Source organism: Hippocampus comes, unplaced genomic scaffold (genome assembly GCF_001891065.2).
Source record: "Hippocampus comes isolate QL1 unplaced genomic scaffold, H_comes_QL1_v1.1 scaffold124, whole genome shotgun sequence".
NCBI classification, from domain to species: Eukaryota; Metazoa; Chordata; class Actinopteri; order Syngnathiformes; family Syngnathidae; genus Hippocampus; species Hippocampus comes.
Genome location: NW_017805075.1, coordinates 1,195,516 through 1,213,802, shown reverse-complemented (window position 1 = coordinate 1,213,802; position 18,287 = coordinate 1,195,516). Strand labels below are relative to the sequence as shown.

Genomic DNA, 18,287 nt, shown 5'->3' with positions numbered 1-18,287 from the left:
GTATTAAGTCCCCACTGCCACAAAGACAGTAAAACTCAAACTTTCTGCCCCTCAAAGAGAGGCCCACTGAGTCGTTTCCAAAGAAAAATAAGACTTCCAAGGCTGTCATGTTTATCAGTATATGGCTATTATTGCTCGGAGGTGTTTGCTCAGCAAAAGCCGCTCCGAGACTTCATCGCCCCGCGAAGTGATCATTAACAAACAACTCCTTTTTGGGTGTTGCGACACACCCGAGCCGAGTGCTGTCACTTGAGTGAGGGAAGCGTACGTTGACATTCAGTCTTGACTCTCGTACCTTCTTTCTTCATGCCAGCCCTGAAGCATTTCTTCAGTCTGCAGTATCTGCATTGATTTCTCTTGTCTTTGTCCACGATACATTGTCTGTTGAACCTGCACACGATACATTTTGTGTTGTCATTCAGTCACGAAAGACACCCAACACATATTCTTCCGTCTTGGAATCCCACCTGCACGAGTACATGTGGTTTTTGCGGACACTGCGTCGAAAGAAGCCTTTGCAGCCGTCGCAGCTGGACGCACCGTAGTGCTTGCCCGTGGCTCTGTCCCCACAGATGGCGCACAGGCTGCCCGCCGTCAGGTGGCCCGTGGCGCTCATGTTGGTGTTCTCAGCCGGCGAGGAATCTGATGAAAACACGGGACCGCGCTCAAGTTCACACAGATTGGCTTCATAGCAGGAGGTGTGAAGAGGCTTGCAAAGGCCTGAACGGTTTCCAGTCTGTCTTCCAAATGTTTCCCATAACTCACCAAAGGAAATCAAGGAGGGGCGTTTTGGAAATATTCCAAATTAGAAATTTTGGAATGGTGCGGGAATGAACTGGAAGTTCAGGTGAAATTTCATGAGTGCAGTGTATATCAGGTGGTCATAAGCAGACATCCATGCAAAACAGACAGCTGTTCTCTCCCACATACAGTACAAGGGCATTGCAGGACCTTCATTGCTCCATAATTTTCCCCCACTTCAGTGCTTGCCTTAGTCAGGCTTTTGCTCAAATATAGTCTTTCAAGTGCATTAAATTTCCTATTAGTGTTTCAAACTTCAATTTTTCAAAATTCCTCCTTTGTTTCCATAAATGCCCCATAATTCCCATGAACTTTTCTACTTCGAAAATTGTTGGAATTTTGCAAGCCTCAGTGTGAATGACATCAGCAAAGACAGTGCTCATAAATCTGATCAGGACAAACCCCGGTGATCGTTTCCCCTCCTTCAATAGCTCACACGACGAGAGTCTGTGAGTCAACAGCAGAGATGGCAAAAGTATTCACACTCTGTAATTAAGTCGAAGTACAAATACTGTTTCAATTTAAAGAAATTCAAAGCGAAAGTGAAGCAGTGAAGACTACTTTTGATAACTCGCCGCGCCATTCACACTACTTCAGTAAAAGTACAGATACTTGTGGGGGAAAAAAAACACATTAAATGCTGCATGTTGTCAGTTAAGAGCTAGCTAGCGATGCTTTGACTTTTATCACATTTGCTAACATTTGTGAATTAACTAACAAAAATGCAAGCTTAATAACGACCCGCAAAATAATCCTTGTACATAGTTTTTTCAGATCAGAGGGAAAGTGTGAATACTAGAAGCTGGTGCTTTTTAAGCTCGCACACGACATATACGCATTTGCAATGAATCGTTCTTGTAGCAGACATCAAAAAGTTCTCTTCAAGGAGACGGGGAATATCCTGCTTCACTGAATTTGTTGCCATCTTGATTAATGCTCCTCCATGTTGTTGCCTCCATGTTCCGCCTAAGGGGACCCGAACACCTCAATCAATCAAGATTGTAACCGTGCTTGATGCTACTGCTCAGTATTCATGTCTTTTTGTTATGTTGCGTTTCAGTCGTGGCCATGTTGATATATGTGTTTTCAAAAGTAGAGGGTCAAAGTAAAAAGTTCTTGGAAATATACACTAAAGTGACGTACAGATACCTGATAAATATCTACTGTAATGAGGTATTTGTACTTGGGTACTTCCCACTGTCGGTCTACAGAGCATCATGAATTTAGGTTGGGTTCAATCTGATCAGTGGCGACAGTTTTCCTGCAATCTCCCGAGTGGCTCAATCAATCACAGTATACCGTGACACGTCTATTGAATGAAGCTTGCGAGCAGTCCTGGCATGAAAAAGAACTCCTGGGAAAAGATTTTCAGCTTCTTCACAGTCAGGATCGCAGTCAGGAGTTATGGGAGAGTGCACGTTTGAATAAGATGGAAGCACTTAAGATATCAAAAGCAAGGGGGTGGCGGTGGGGTAAAAAAGATATGATTATGGACTTGGGTAATTGAGCATTTAACAGGAACGGCCACGCTACTCTAACTCACTCAAGTTGGTGAAATCAAGCCAACAGTATCTGTCTAGCCGCTGAATTCAGGCAGATGACCATCGAGGATCTCGTCAAAAGTTGCAAAAGTTCCGCTCACCTGCGCCCATGGCCAGTACATGCATGTTCTCGAACTCCAGCGTGGTGTACGCTGGGTCCAGGGCCTCGCTGTAGTCTGCCATGTCCATGTCTGCCAAAGCGATTGTCCACTACCTGACGGTGTGATGGAAAGACTCGTCCCAGAAGCTAATGTGCCCCCCCCCCACACCACCTTGCTCCTTCTTCTTCTCACCCCCCACTCCCCTGACACCTCCAGCCACCCCCTCCCTCTTTTGGCTGACTAGCTCCACCCAGACGTGGGGTAGCTCCCAAACTTGACGGGGACCTGACAGGAGACTGACATGAGCTGGCCTCCTTCCCTCGTGCCGCTAACCAGCCAAGAGGCGGGGTGCCTGTCGCTGGTTGATGGTTAACTAAGCTCTTCAATGGTGAATCTCTGTTTTCTCGCTCTCTCTCTTTCTGCGGAGATAGCACGACTTTGATATCTTCCATCCTCTTGTCATCAGCAATGGTTCAACAATTCCCCCGTGAGGGGTGACCGGCTTTGTACATCATTTTTATAACCTGGCCCCATGCTTGTGTCACATGCGCGCATGCACGTCCAGCATCCACCAAAGGGGGACCGAGGGGCGGTCACACCAGTCCAACATATTCCACAGCTACTTTGCTGCTAAATCGGAGCTAATGCCTGCATAATGAACCAGCCTAAGACTTTGTTGTTGATGAAATGATGCACAAGAGGATTGTTATTGGTCAGCACAAAACAACCCCCCCCCCCAAAAAGTTTAAATGAGTAACTCAAGCCAAGAACGCCTGTCTCAGTCAATCAAGACCAGTGAGTTCATCATTCTTTGCAAGTTCTGCGAGAGAATAAAACAAAAAAAAAAAAATTTCAAGCTGGTTTTTGGTGGTCCAGGCATCCGCTTGTTTTACTCCAGGTTAAAACTCATTCACAGCCAGCCATTTTAGAGCATTATGACATTTTCAGGACAGACAGATATTGTGGTCAATGATTACAGACAAACCAAAAGAAAGAAGACACTCTCTCCTTTATTCAGGAAAACAAAGTTTGATTCTGCCTGTTTTCCGTTCTTTCATAATGAACAGCGGAATAAAGGGCGGTTGCATAAAATGCAGCAGTTTCCCCCTGGGGACTCACAAACTTTGCTGATCTCAGATTTAAAAAGGGACATTGATATCATCTACTGGTGGTTGTACATCAGTCAAGTTGTTTCCAAATTTCAAATTTACACTGGAGTCACCTCAGACACTCAGCTTTGTGAAAAACACAAACAGTATTGTTAAAATTGTGGTAACTCAAGTGATACTTTCAAGCTGCTACCATATCCTTTGGTGTGCTTGAATATGCAGTTTAGCTGCAAAATTGCTGCTCATTCTTCTGCAACTGACTGGCATTAAACTCACATCCCATTCTATTCTGTTCTATTCACCACTGCAAGCGTCATTTTCACAAATTCAAAGTGGACACAAAACAACTTTGGCCTTACAGGAAAAACAAACAAACAAAACAGACAATTTCTGGAAGCGAAACTGTTTTGAACCGTATTAATTTACAGATCACTGTGCAATGTAAGAGCAAGATCACTCCATAATATTTTTACGAACTGAAAAGAAATTCAAAGCCAATCGATTTGTCAGACACGCATTGCGCAAACGAATACATCTTGCACTTCTTCCAAGGAAATGTGGAACCCATTTGTGCTAGAATACCAAAGAGTTATTAAAACAGTTTTCTTTTTGTATTCCGTTGTCCAAAAAGTGTTTGTGACACGCTGAAAAAAGACCTGCAAAAGTATATTAGTTTTTTATGATGGTCATCATAATGGTTAGATTTGGGGGAGCAGGGGGCTTTCTAACAGCCTTGCTGTCAACATATGCATAAACAATCAATCTCTTGCTAGTCATTCATTAACTGGAGAACACTTGACAAAGGTTTCCTCTTGCAAGCTAACAACATGCTAATATATCAGTATACCTGTATATATCCCTATATCATTTATAGAATACAAAAGTACTTCAGTGTGACAGAGCTAACTTTGTCTTTGTGTATCTTCTATTTTATATCTTTTTTAAATAGTGTCGTTTGTTACTGCCGAAACGGCATTTTGATTTTTCCGTATGACGTGGATATATGAAGTGAACCTTTAATTCAATATCCTCGAATCCTAATGAAAATAAATTTTCATTGCCATGTTTGCCCTGTGGTTCCTGTAATGAATTACTTTGTTGTCCCGTCAATCTACTGATGTTATAGAATTAAGCCTGTTTTTTTTTTCTTTTTTTTTTGTACACTGTGGCCTCGTGGCGCATGTGACACAGCAAACAGCGGTGTTGTATTTGAAGAGAAAGTGCCAGTACACAGCAGCAGGTCAACGATCTGAAGTTCAGCGAGCAGTAAACCTCCAGGTAGGCTTGAACTTGTTAACTGTGCACTCCATTGCATTGAGACCTCGTAAAAGTATTTTTCTTGAGCCCATAACCCTAAACAGTAAACACAGTCACTGTGAGATGATGTGCTCAATGAGTGGATTTTGACAAACCTAACACCACGCCCCCACCCCACCACCCCTGCAACCTGTTAATCCAATCACAAACTGAGGTGATTAAGTCCTACAGAATGCCACAAGGCTCATGGGATTGATTAACTCATGTGAATCTCCACCCTCAATTAAAAATTAATAAATAAAGGATTACAGCGTTATCTTATAGTTCCAACATCCCACAGCTTTGCTGTGATTTGGGGGAAAAAAAAAGCATGACAAAATAAACCTTCAACAGAATTTGTTTTTGCCTCTTTGAATGGTTTATTTATTATTTATGTATTCGTTTATGTATTTATTCATTCAACCTCAATTTTTCCATGAGCTGTCCCATGAAGAACAGAATGTCAGCATTGTCGACCTGGCAGCAGACAGCAGGTAGGGGAAAACAGAGCAAAACGAATGCTAAGCTAAAATAAACGCATGCCAGAACAACACGAAAATCAGAATCGTTTTTCTTGTCCAAGTATGTAAAAACATACAAGGACTTTGTCTCCGGTAGTTGGGGACACGAGTATTACAGCAAGAAGCGATAGCAAAGGATTTCAAAAAAAGCAACTCAATTGTGGACTGAGCACACACCAGAATTTAAGAATATTAAATCACATTTTGATCCCCATTAGTCATACCATATTTGTGGCGTAAATGGCAGCAGATCCTGATTTTCATGCCAGCACAAGACTCATTGCACGTGTGGGTCTCCGCCAAGCTGGGCATACTGGCGTGGCAGAAGGGCTGTCTTGGTGAGGCACCTGTGACAATTCGGTGGCTGAAAGTTGAGCTAGATCTAACGCCTGCTGAGATCACATCTGAGACCGGCACAAGTTAGACAGCTGGTCTTACCAGATGTATTTTATTCATAAATATATGAACAATGGGCAGCAAACACTTTGAATATTGAAATCTATTTTTAAATCACCCCAATGGGTGGATGAGCTATCAGATAGAGGGCAAACAAATGATTGGGAATGGGACGGGGTCTCCAAGTGCCCACTTCACGGCACTGATTTGCTTCCACCATGTTGAGAGTCAAGTGCATAACTTGCGCCCCACATTTAAAGGGAATGCCAGGTGTGTCTTTGGCCATGATTGAAGTCGAATGTGACCACTCCCACAACAGCGCTGTCCGCCTACCCAGATCCGTTGACCTGAGCTCACCTGTGAAGTTACAACTGCAGTACAGTGCGCCGAGAATTTCGAAAATCTAATCTCAAGGGTTGCAGTTTTTTTGTGTGTTTGAAAAAAAAAATTATGCATGGAACTTTTTCCATTTTATATTGTCAATAGAAGATGTGGTTAAAAAAAATACCTTCAAGTGAAAGTAAAAGGGTATAAAGTGGTTATTTCTCAACATATCTCTTTGACCCTTTGATTTCGCCAGCGAACTTGTGCAAGCTTTTTCTGATTGGGTCGAAAGGTTCTGTTAAAAAAAAAAAAAAAAATCCACCAATAAGCTTGTACTGGCCAAAAACTGCGAGGGGTTCTCCAAGTTGGCATTTCAAACCATCACTGGCACTAAAATCTCCACTTAAATAGAACAAATGAATCATGAATGAGAAAAGGAGGAGAATAGCTTCTATACATCAGTCATCAATTGCTTTTTTTTTTTTTTTTTTTTTTTTTTTTTATTAAACCCTTTCATGCACCCTGCACCCTGTAACCTGATAACATTATAAGATGTCCACTGTAGTAACCACTGTCCCTAAAAGGGTTAAATGTTTTTTTGTTTTGTTTTGGGGGTTTTTTGTGACATTGACCTTAAAGATGAATGCATTTCCTTGCCGACCCACCGCACTCCCGACACAGCTTTCTCTCTCTTATGAATTAAAGTAAGTAAGTCACAGAGGCTGTAGCATATGCCAGCGAAGTGCAGTCAGGGCAGGCAGGGGAATCAGAGCCTCCCCTCCCCTGCGCGTGAAGAGTAAAAAAAATAAAATAAACACCAAACACTGATAATGCATCAGTACCCAGGATTGAATGTGTGGCGCCTGAAAAGACATTTAAATATGTCCTTGATAGAATGAGTTATCTGCTCTGTGCTGATATTGATTTTCTTTTTCAGTCCAAAAATGTCCTCATTAAAATAGCTGAAAGTACTTATTTCCTGTTCAAGCAAATGGGCAAACAGGGATGTGTGCCATTGTGCCCCAAGTGCCTCAAGGTAATGCGCACACATTACTTGACGCACACAGTTATTGCACTGCACTCACAAAAGAGACACTGCTGTTTCTCTTTATATTGCCAAAACACGTTTTATCACAAATCTACTCCACATGTTGACGTTCAACAGTCTCTGTGATATATTTAATGAATGTGTGTAATATCTAGTCTTTCTGGACTGCCATGAATTTGAGTGAAAATGCCGTGTAGCTTTCACAGGTGGCAGCGCTGAGCTGCACTGGCAATGCGTAGAACAGGGGTGTCAAACTCATTTGACATTGTGGGCCACATACGGCCTCGGTAGATGTCAAGTGGGCCGGACCATTAAAATTTTACCATGCTCTGCTATAATTAACTAAAATATGTCTTTCCTTTGTTTTGGTCTAAGGAAGCACAAGAACATTAGGAAAAATTTAATGAACATATCCTTTACAAAACATTTCATGAAGCACCTTAGATTTCCTGAGACAAATGTGCAATTTACTTTTATCATTCACATATATGCATTGCAACTGATCCCACTGATTGCACAAAGGCACACAACTTTAACAAGTAATTCGTATTAAAAAATATAGTAATGCACTTTAAGATTAAACGAGATTTATAAAGAAAGGATTTTTTCAACCATTTACACATGTGCATATATAATCTAAATTTAATCCCTGCCTTCACCTTACAAACTAAGGAGAGTGCTATTAAATGTGTAAAGAATAAAGTATTCACACGTCCTCGATAGCGTCTGCTGTGTTGGGTCTGTCTCAGTGAGTTATGAAGCGGCTGTTGTCTTCTTCTCTGATCGAAACAATGTTGCCTTCAACTCTGATCAAAACAGTGTCTCCCCCTAGCGTATACTCCATGAATTGCACTTTATTAAAATACAAATTCCGTGTATTTTATGCATTTTTTTCACTTTTAAATTATCCCGCGGGCCTGATGGAACCTCCTTGGGGGCCGGTTCCGGCCCGCGGGCCGTATGTTTGACACCACTGCTCTATTCACTTGCATATTACGTTACTCATTGATGTTCTTTCCCATTTTAAAACTCCAAATTCTTTTGAATCAGTAGTGTTAGTCAAGATCAGTGATGGAGCATACATTTGATACCTGGGTCTTCATTGGTGACTTACCGTCTTAGTCAACGATATAATGCCATTCTTACGATGCTGCAACGAAAAGAAACTCAATACGACACTAATATGCAACAGCCCCTCTCATTCCTTACGGTCCAGACATCCGCTTGTTTTACTCCAGGTTAAAACTCATTCACAGCCAGCCATTTTAGAGCATTATGACATTTTCAGGACAGACAGATATTGTGGTCAATGATTACAGACAAACCAAAAGAAAGAAGACACTCTCTCCTTTATTCAGGAAAACAAAGTTTGATTCTGCCTGTTTTCCGTTCTTTCATAATGAACAGCGGAATAAAGGGCGGTTGCATAAAATGCAGCAGTTTCCCCCTGGGGACTCACAAACTTTGCTGATCTCAGATTTAAAAAGGGACATTGATATCATCTACTGGTGGTTGTACATCAGTCAAGTTGTTTCCAAATTTCAAATTTACACTGGAGTCACCTCAGACACTCAGCTTTGTGAAAAACACAAACAGTATTGTTAAAATTGTGGTAACTCAAGTGATACTTTCAAGCTGCTACCATATCCTTTGGTGTGCTTGAATATGCAGTTTAGCTGCAAAATTGCTGTTCATTCTTCTGCAACTGACTGGCATTAAACTCACATCCCATTCTATTCTGTTCTATTCACCACTGCAAGCGTCATTTTCACAAATTCAAAGTGGACACAAAACAACTTTGGCCTTACAGGAAAAACAAACAAACAAAACAGACAATTTCTGGAAGCGAAACTGTTTTGAACCGTATTAATTTACAGATCACTGTGCAATGTAAGAGCAAGATCACTCCATAATATTTTTACGAACTGAAAAGAAATTCAAAGCCAATCGATTTGTCAGACACGCATTGCGCAAACGAATACATCTTGCACTTCTTCCAAGGAAATGTGGAACCCATTTGTGCTAGAATACCAAAGAGTTATTAAAACAGTTTTCTTTTTGTATTCCGTTGTCCAAAAAGTGTTTGTGACACGCTGAAAAAAGACCTGCAAAAGTATATTAGTTTTTTATGATGGTCATCATAATGGTTAGATTTGGGGGAGCAGGGGGCTTTCTAACAGCCTTGCTGTCAACATATGCATAAACAATCAATCTCTTGCTAGTCATTCATTAACTGGAGAACACTTGACAAAGGTTTCCTCTTGCAAGCTAACAACATGCTAATATATCAGTATACCTGTATATATCCCTATATCATTTATAGAATACAAAAGTACTTCAGTGTGACAGAGCTAACTTTGTCTTTGTGTATCTTCTATTTTATATCTTTTTTAAATAGTGTCGTTTGTTACTGCCGAAACGGCATTTTGATTTTTCCGTATGACGTGGATATATGAAGTGAACCTTTAATTCAATATCCTCGAATCCTAATGAAAATAAATTTTCATTGCCATGTTTGCCCTGTGGTTCCTGTAATGAATTACTTTGTTGTCCCGTCAATCTACTGATGTTATAGAATTAAGCCTGTTTTTTTTTTCTTTTTTTTTTGTACACTGTGGCCTCGTGGCGCATGTGACACAGCAAACAGCGGTGTTGTATTTGAAGAGAAAGTGCCAGTACACAGCAGCAGGTCAACGATCTGAAGTTCAGCGAGCAGTAAACCTCCAGGTAGGCTTGAACTTGTTAACTGTGCACTCCATTGCATTGAGACCTCGTAAAAGTATTTTTCTTGAGCCCATAACCCTAAACAGTAAACACAGTCACTGTGAGATGATGTGCTCAATGAGTGGATTTTGACAAACCTAACACCACGCCCCCACCCCACCACCCCTGCAACCTGTTAATCCAATCACAAACTGAGGTGATTAAGTCCTACAGAATGCCACAAGGCTCATGGGATTGATTAACTCATGTGAATCTCCACCCTCAATTAAAAATTAATAAATAAAGGATTACAGCGTTATCTTATAGTTCCAACATCCCACAGCTTTGCTGTGATTTGGGGGAAAAAAAAGCATGACAAAATAAACCTTCAACAGAATTTGTTTTTGCCTCTTTGAATGGTTTATTTATTATTTATGTATTCGTTTATGTATTTATTCATTCAACCTCAATTTTTCCATGAGCTGTCCCATGAAGAACAGAATGTCAGCATTGTCGACCTGGCAGCAGACAGCAGGTAGGGGAAAACAGAGCAAAACGAATGCTAAGCTAAAATAAACGCATGCCAGAACAACACGAAAATCAGAATCGTTTTTCTTGTCCAAGTATGTAAAAACATACAAGGACTTTGTCTCCGGTAGTTGGGGACACGAGTATTACAGCAAGAAGCGATAGCAAAGGATTTCAAAAAAAGCAACTCAATTGTGGACTGAGCACACACCAGAATTTAAGAATATTAAATCACATTTTGATCCCCATTAGTCATACCATATTTGTGGCGTAAATGGCAGCAGATCCTGATTTTCATGCCAGCACAAGACTCATTGCACGTGTGGGTCTCCGCCAAGCTGGGCATACTGGCGTGGCAGAAGGGCTGTCTTGGTGAGGCACCTGTGACAATTCGGTGGCTGAAAGTTGAGCTAGATCTAACGCCTGCTGAGATCACATCTGAGACCGGCACAAGTTAGACAGCTGGTCTTACCAGATGTATTTTATTCATAAATATATGAACAATGGGCAGCAAACACTTTGAATATTGAAATCTATTTTTAAATCACCCCAATGGGTGGATGAGCTATCAGATAGAGGGCAAACAAATGATTGGGAATGGGACGGGGTCTCCAAGTGCCCACTTCACGGCACTGATTTGCTTCCACCATGTTGAGAGTCAAGTGCATAACTTGCGCCCCACATTTAAAGGGAATGCCAGGTGTGTCTTTGGCCATGATTGAAGTCGAATGTGACCACTCCCACAACAGCGCTGCCCGCCTACCCAGATCCGTTGACCTGAGCTCACCTGTGAAGTTACAACTGCAGTACAGTGCGCCGAGAATTTCGAAAATCTCATCTCAAGGGTTGCAGTTTTTTTGTGTGTTTGAAAAAAAAAATTATGCATGGAACTTTTTCCATTTTATATTGTCAATAGAAGATGTGGTTAAAAAAAATACCTTCAAGTGAAAGTAAAAGGGTATAAAGTGGTTATTTCTCAACATATCTCTTTGACCCTTTGATTTCGCCAGCGAACTTGTGCAAGCTTTTTCTGATTGGGTCGAAAGGTTCTGTTAAAAAAAAAAAAAAATCCACCAATAAGCTTGTACTGGCCAAAAACTGCGAGGGGTTCTCCAAGTTGGCATTTCAAACCATCACTGGCACTAAAATCTCCACTTAAATAGAACAAATGAATCATGAATGAGAAAAGGAGGAGAATAGCTTCTATACATCAGTCATCAATTGCTTTTTTTTTTTTTTTTTTTAATGAATGCATTTGTTACAGATAATTTTAGAGGCCTGGAGGGCTCATTCTATGTTTGTTTGTTTGTTTTTAATACAGTTAATCAAGATGTCATGATGACAAAGCTTGTCAATGCAAATATGATTCATCCGAATGGGAAATTTTAGTTTTGAAGGTGGCCCAATTGGAGGTTTGACCAGCAGCATGTTCTGGATTGTGGTGGAAGTTTGAGTCAATAGATTCCTTCGCACAAAAACACGGCCAAACTGTTTTTGCGTGTGTGTACAGAGGTCATCTCCTCTTACAACATGTTCGATCTGCTCTTCTGCAATGCTCTTATTTGCTCAAGAAGTGCGCTGATTATTTCAAAGCAGGGGGTGGGGCGGGCTAGGTGGAGGCCAAATCAGCTTTCTGTACATGAGTCACCACCTGAGTAAATCTTATCTTGCCTGCCATTAAAAGGTTTCTATCACTGCTCCCATCTAAGTTTTCTGTGAACTCTTCAAGAAAGAGTCATATACTGTAGAGGACTATAAAATGTAATCTGCATGGTTATAGCTTTCTTAATCATGAACTGACAAACTGTTCCGAGGTTTCAGATAGCCTGAAAATCTCCCATGTCGTCATTGTCCAATCACCCACGTGCAAGGTGGCACGCACACGGCAATCTAAGGTGGAGGGATCTTCAGTATCTGCCCGTATACAGAGCCCTGAGCCCATTTTGAAAATCTGTCAATTTTACAGATATGAGTATTTAAATTATTGGAAGTTGTTGTCATTTGAAAAGTAATATTCTTAAGTCATATTTTTTGCACTTTTTTATGTTTCACTTTTAACAACATGTTTTCTGAAGGTACTAATTCCATGTTTGGATTTAGTATCTGATACCACCTATCGAAGGAAGGCTACTGATACCAGCCACCGATACTTAAGGCAAAAACATATCTGCCATGGCATAAATCCTTCTGAGCAGGAGTTGACCCTGTTCTGCAGCAGTTTGACACATCGGCAAATCACCCTCCGTGTCAGAAAGAAAAGTCTTTGTTCACAATTTGCTTTGGCATTGTCCATCCATCCATCCATTTTCCGATCTGCTTTATCTTCACAAGGGTCACGGGGGGTGCCGGAGCCTATTCCAGCTGTCTTCGGGCTGTAGGCGGGGCACACCCTGAACCGGTTGCCGGCCAATCACAGGGCACACAGAGACGAACAGCCATCCATGCTCACACTCACACCTAGGGACAATTTAGCGCGTTCAATCAGCCTGCCATGCATGTTTTTGGAATGTGGGAGAAAACCGGAGTACCCGGAGAAATCCCACGCTGGCCCAGGGAGAACATGCAAACTCCACACAGCCGGAATTGAACCCACGACCTCTGCACTGTGAGGTCGACGCGCTAACCACTGGTCCGCCACGCCGCGTTTTGTCATTGCATTCAATTAAATTTCATTTATCAAAATTAGTAGAGGTATCACGACTCAGCATTGGTGAGTCCTCAAAGAGGGAATACTCACACTAACGGGATGTGCCAAACATGGACACCCCAGTAACGTACAAATGTCAATTGGACATACCTGTACGTGTTTTTCACATGACACCAACAATTCGAAAATGACCCATAGATATGAGGCTTCGTTTGCAGTGTCTTTCAGGTTGTGTCAACAAACTGTACCCACAACTCAGCGAATGTTTCCTTTTTCAAAAGGGGACACTATCTTAATGAACACGTATGGCTCGCTTGATAGTTGTTCATTAGTTTTGCTGTTAAAAGCAGCTGAAAAATACCGGTACACCTCTATACTGGTTCTGCACTTTTAGGGCAACATTTTCAATCAATTGGTCCATATTGACATTTCAAGTGTGTCATCTTGATGGTCTGATTATCATTTTCAACACAGTTGTAGCAGCAACATATTTCTGGCATTTGTTGACTGTGGCGGATGCATATTTCAAAAGATGCATGAACAAAATGAAGGCCACATTAACAATCATGCAGCACCCAACGCATTTAATTATTTTTTTATTAGCTCAGCGATTTAAAATGAAAAGACGGATGCCAAGAGAGCCGCTGTGCCAACATTTGTTCATAGTGTGCATTACGGCAACATGTTAATGGGCCATCAGGATCAATTTCAGAATAATAGCCTTATAAGCATTGGTGGGCATGTGTTATTATTGGTTAGGCCTTTATTTTGAAGTTGGCCCTCACGGCGTGTGGCTGGCATGTTACCGTCACTTATGTTGCCTTCAAACGATGTGGCCTTCGAACCTTTCATGATCGACACTGGAGGCAAGCTCAACACTTATTGCGTTTGCTTCACGCACACACGACGTCTCTATCCAAGTTACAGTATCTGGTCATGTTTTCGATAATATGAAAGCGCCCAGAAAATGATTGTAAATTATTTTAAAACCGTTGAAATAGATGCAAAAATTCATCATATTGACAAATTCATTCGAACAAAAATGTAAACTTTTTAAAGACAAGATTCACCATGTTAAGTCTAGTATCCCTTTAAGGAAGTGCACAGGTTATTTTGGGACAAAGTCACTCACGAAGTTCTGTGCTGCCAAGTGCAGATGATAGACAGCTTGCTTGTGTGCCATTGTTCCTGCCAGTCAATCTGATAAAGACCACCACCCCAGCCTCCCACCCAAAAAAAAAAAAAAAGGTGGACTACATAAAATACATCTTTTTTTTTCAATTTTACCTTTCCGATAACATTTGAAGCGAGGCTATCCAAACTTTTTACCTTTTGGTGGGACTGGCTAGGCTTAGGACACAAGTCCCGTGCTGAGAACTAAATGAGTGCTAATGAGCAGCGCGTGTGTCGTGTACTTTGCCGTATGACGGCAGAGGGAGGCTGCCATGTTGAAGAGCGACGGGCCACGAAGCGCTGTCTTATAATTAGTCACCCAAACGCGTGCCCCGGGGGCCAAAAGTCAAAGGATCGCCAAGGCCTGATGTAACACATGCGTGAGTCTCCCCTTTCAGACTTCAAACTCTAGTTTGTGAACAAAGTCCTGTCTATCTATTCTGAATAGGAATCTCCGACCAGTGAGCAAACTCCAGTTGCAAGCGCTGCCTATTTGTAGCTTCTCATCAATGACCGCTTTTCATTCCCACACGTCCCATCTCAAAGGCAGCAGGCAAGACGGCCGCACGTGAGCAGCAGAAATAGCAGGAGCTCACGGCCGGGAAAAGGAAGTACGGGAAACCTGGGACTTATTTTCCTCTGCTGGCGGCACAGGAGCCGTTTGTTTGTGAGTGTTGATAAGAGCAAAGCGAGAGGAGAGGAGACAATGTGCTGGCTACAGCAGAAAGGAGGCCGCTGCTCTGCTGTCATGCAGTAGATGGAGCAGATAGGTGAGTGCATGGAGTGTCGGGGCAGCGACAGTGTCAACAGATAACTATCTGCAAATAACAACGCTTATGCAAGCCACACTGGCTGACCGGGGGAGAGTGGAAAAAAAAAATCATATTTCTGAGCCGCCCAATTGCTGTTATTTTGCAAACGATGGTGCATATTACGTTGAATTTGTCGATTCATTTGGGAGTGCTATTTGTATTGTCTGACCTTCAATCCCACAACAAACTGGAATAAGAACTTAAGTTAATTAAGTATTAAGTGTATTAAGTACTCAAAGATGCTTAAAACTACATTTCACACTCGCTATTCACCTAAAGTTGGGTGTGAATATCATTCCCATGGCACACCAGATTGTCGTTGTGGCAGGGGGCGGTCACTTTAAGTACTCGGAGCCATTCGGAACATCTCCCACAGAAAAAAACAAAAATAAAAAAACCACAAGAAGCCATAAAAGCATTATGACATCTAAAGTGAGTGTAAAAATTCATATGAAACCCATTTTTACCTGTGTGCATTAAAGAAAACAAAAACAAAAACAGGTTTTTGTAATAGTGAAATCTACTGCTAGGGAAAACACACAAAAAAAGGAGAAAAAAAATTCTCTGGAAAAAAAAAAGTTGCTTGTTTGAGACTTATGTCCAATAAAATATGAAGCATCTATTTGAGTCATTCTCATGTTGATGAAATAAAAGCCAAACTTAAATTTTCCACCTGCAGCAAACTAAAAATGCAAACCAAAAATCTTGTCTGCTTCTGTGTTCTCTCATCATTTTATTGAATATGGAGCAGACAGTCAACTGTCAATTTAAATTTTAAAAATCAATTTCACTTATTTGTAATCTGAAATATATACAATGCGCCCCCTCCCCCCACACAGTCTGTCACCTATGGATTCACCTGTTCAAAAAATGTTTTTCAATATTTTTAATTATTTTTTTATGTGGAGAGTGAACCCCTATTTCTCATGGAAAATGTTTATTGGAGGTCTGTCACCATTTTGTTCAATATGTTTTTGGGTTAAAAAAATAAAAATAATCTTGCATTTATAACGTGCATCTGTTATGTTTCAGAGACCCCCAAATAAGTGAAAAAACAAATACCCTCTCCAAATACATCCGAGGCACTCTTTTTTTTTTTGGTTGTAAATTTATGGTAGCAGAAATCTCTTTAAGTTTTTTAAAAAACTTTGTTGTTTTTTTGTTGTTTGTTTTTATGTTTTGTATTGTGTACATCATATAGTACAATTTGTTGCTTGCACTTCTGGGCTTTCTTTTCTATTTTTATCTACAATTACCTTGTCTGTTTACATGAATAAACAAATAAATAAATAAATAAACATAAAACTGCGAAAGATATGGACTGCGAAAACTGAACTGCGATATCGCGGGGGTTTACTGTAAATGTGTCATCCAAATCCATACCGAAAAGAAAAAAAAGATGGACCTGGTGCCCCGGGTTTTGAGATTGACACACTCAGAGATGCAACAATTAATCGACAACGATCATATGATCAAATTAATCCAAAAAAAATTTGATAATTGATTAATTGTTCAAAGACCGTTTAAATTTGTCCAAATCCTCATAATTTCAGCCTCTCAACAGTAGATATTTTCAGATTCACGTTCCATGAAAGTAGATTCTTTTTTTGTTTCATCCAAATTCGATGTTCTCAAACATCTGCTTTTACTTTAGAAAACAATGTTTGGCATTTTTGCCTATTTACTCGCGTTACAGACCAAACTAGTAACTGAATCTTCATTAATTTATGCTTTTTAAAAAAAAACTGATTCATCGATTAATTGACAAAACAGTAAATGGAAAAAACTGTTTATTAAAACAATTATTATGTGCAGGCAAATTTGAGTTTTCTGTCCACAATGATCTGTTCAGAGGACTGCTGGTACACAAAGTGGAGAGTTGGTTCGTCTCCGCTACATCCTCAAGAAGTCTTATCATAGTCATTATAACCCATCTCCTCTTGTCATTTGACGTTTAAGGACAACTCTGAATATACCTTGTCATGAAATCAAACCTGAGAGGAGTGCTCAGATTGTTCTTACTCATGACATCTATTTGGTTTCAGGCTAATCATAAACCACAAGGGCCTATTTAGCTGTCCATATTACAAGACGATAAAAAGCTCCGATAAAAAAATGGCGGAGGTGTGCATTTGGGGAAAGACATTGTTGCTGTTTTTGGGGTGGTGGGCTTGCTCCTGACATGTAACATTTCATCCTGGCGGTGGCTCCTTAGCATATCTTTGTCAAAATCCCTGCATGTCACATCACGTCAAAAAGTCTCCTCCGTGCAACAAATAAGTCAACAATTGCGTCAATAAACACGGAGAGCCACGCAAGACGTAAATCAATCACAGCGTGCGATAAGGCCCTTCAATCATTAACTGTTTTGCTGAGGATTCACGTCCACTTGTGTCAGCGGCTCGTCTCAGGGCGAACCCGCAGAGATTCTTCGGACCGTCGATCCGCAGACGACTTCCACCGCCACGTGCTCCAAAAGGACGCAAAAGTCACTTACGCTAACCTGCGGGGCTCCAGGCGTGACACGGAAACTCATGCTGTGGCCACATTATACACAACATGCACACAAAATGCTGATCTGTGGCCATGAATTCGGTAGAACGTCTGGGTAAGCAAATCAAGCTCACCTTCTCTACAAACAGTAAGGGAGAGGTTGAAGATGTCGCATATTATGAGAGACATCCTTCAGGATTACCTCTCATGCACACTACTAAGACGCTTTCAGCCACACAGCTGAAACACAGACACACCAATTACTGAAAGTCTCTCACACACTGGTCAAACTCTCATACACATTCCTGAAACTCTCATGCTCACTTCTAAAGTACAGATCAACTGAAAATCTCTCACTGACTCCTGGAACAATCCTTCCACACTACTAAAATTTACACACTAATGAAATCTTGTAACACTTGACACCGAACTAGGCTCATAATATACTGAATGCACTCATGAAAAAACAAGTTTTAATCATGTGAATGAGAGTATTGCGGTAGTGTGTGTGTTTGTGTGTGTGTGCGTGAGAGAGGCTTTCAGTAATGCATGAGACAGAATTTCGGTTGGGTGTATCAGTGGTGTTTCAGTAGTAAACATGAGTGCTTGTTGGTAGTGTATGTGAGAGTGTTTCAGGAGTGTGTACACCTCATCCCAGATTATTATGGAAAGATGTTTTGGATTTAATCGCTTTTGATTTCAGCAAATATTGTACAATCTCCTAATGCTGCAAATTCAACTAATGACTACTTTCAGTTCTTTGCAACCCGCCACTCAGCGAGGTGTGGGCTGTG

General features: G+C 41.0%; 1 protein-coding gene across 3 annotated transcripts in view; it reads right to left on the bottom strand.

Annotated features, from left to right (window-relative positions):
- The window catches only part of hnf4a (hepatocyte nuclear factor 4, alpha), a 36,821-nt gene that overhangs the window by 10,642 nt on the left and 7,892 nt on the right, over positions 1–18,287 (bottom strand). The window contains exons 1-3 of one of the 3 annotated variants that reach the window (XM_019865072.1): positions 17,628–18,205; positions 468–642; positions 296–390 (exon numbers count right to left, since the gene is read on the bottom strand). In XM_019865072.1, the coding sequence (XP_019720631.1) occupies positions 296–390; positions 468–642; positions 17,628–17,682 (325 nt within the window). In that variant the 5' untranslated portion in view covers positions 17,683–18,205. Of the gene's footprint in view, positions 1–295; positions 391–467; positions 643–2,443; positions 2,625–17,627; positions 18,206–18,287 lie in introns of those variants that run through there. The other 2 variants (XM_019865071.1, XM_019865073.1) reach the window with 2 other exon arrangements.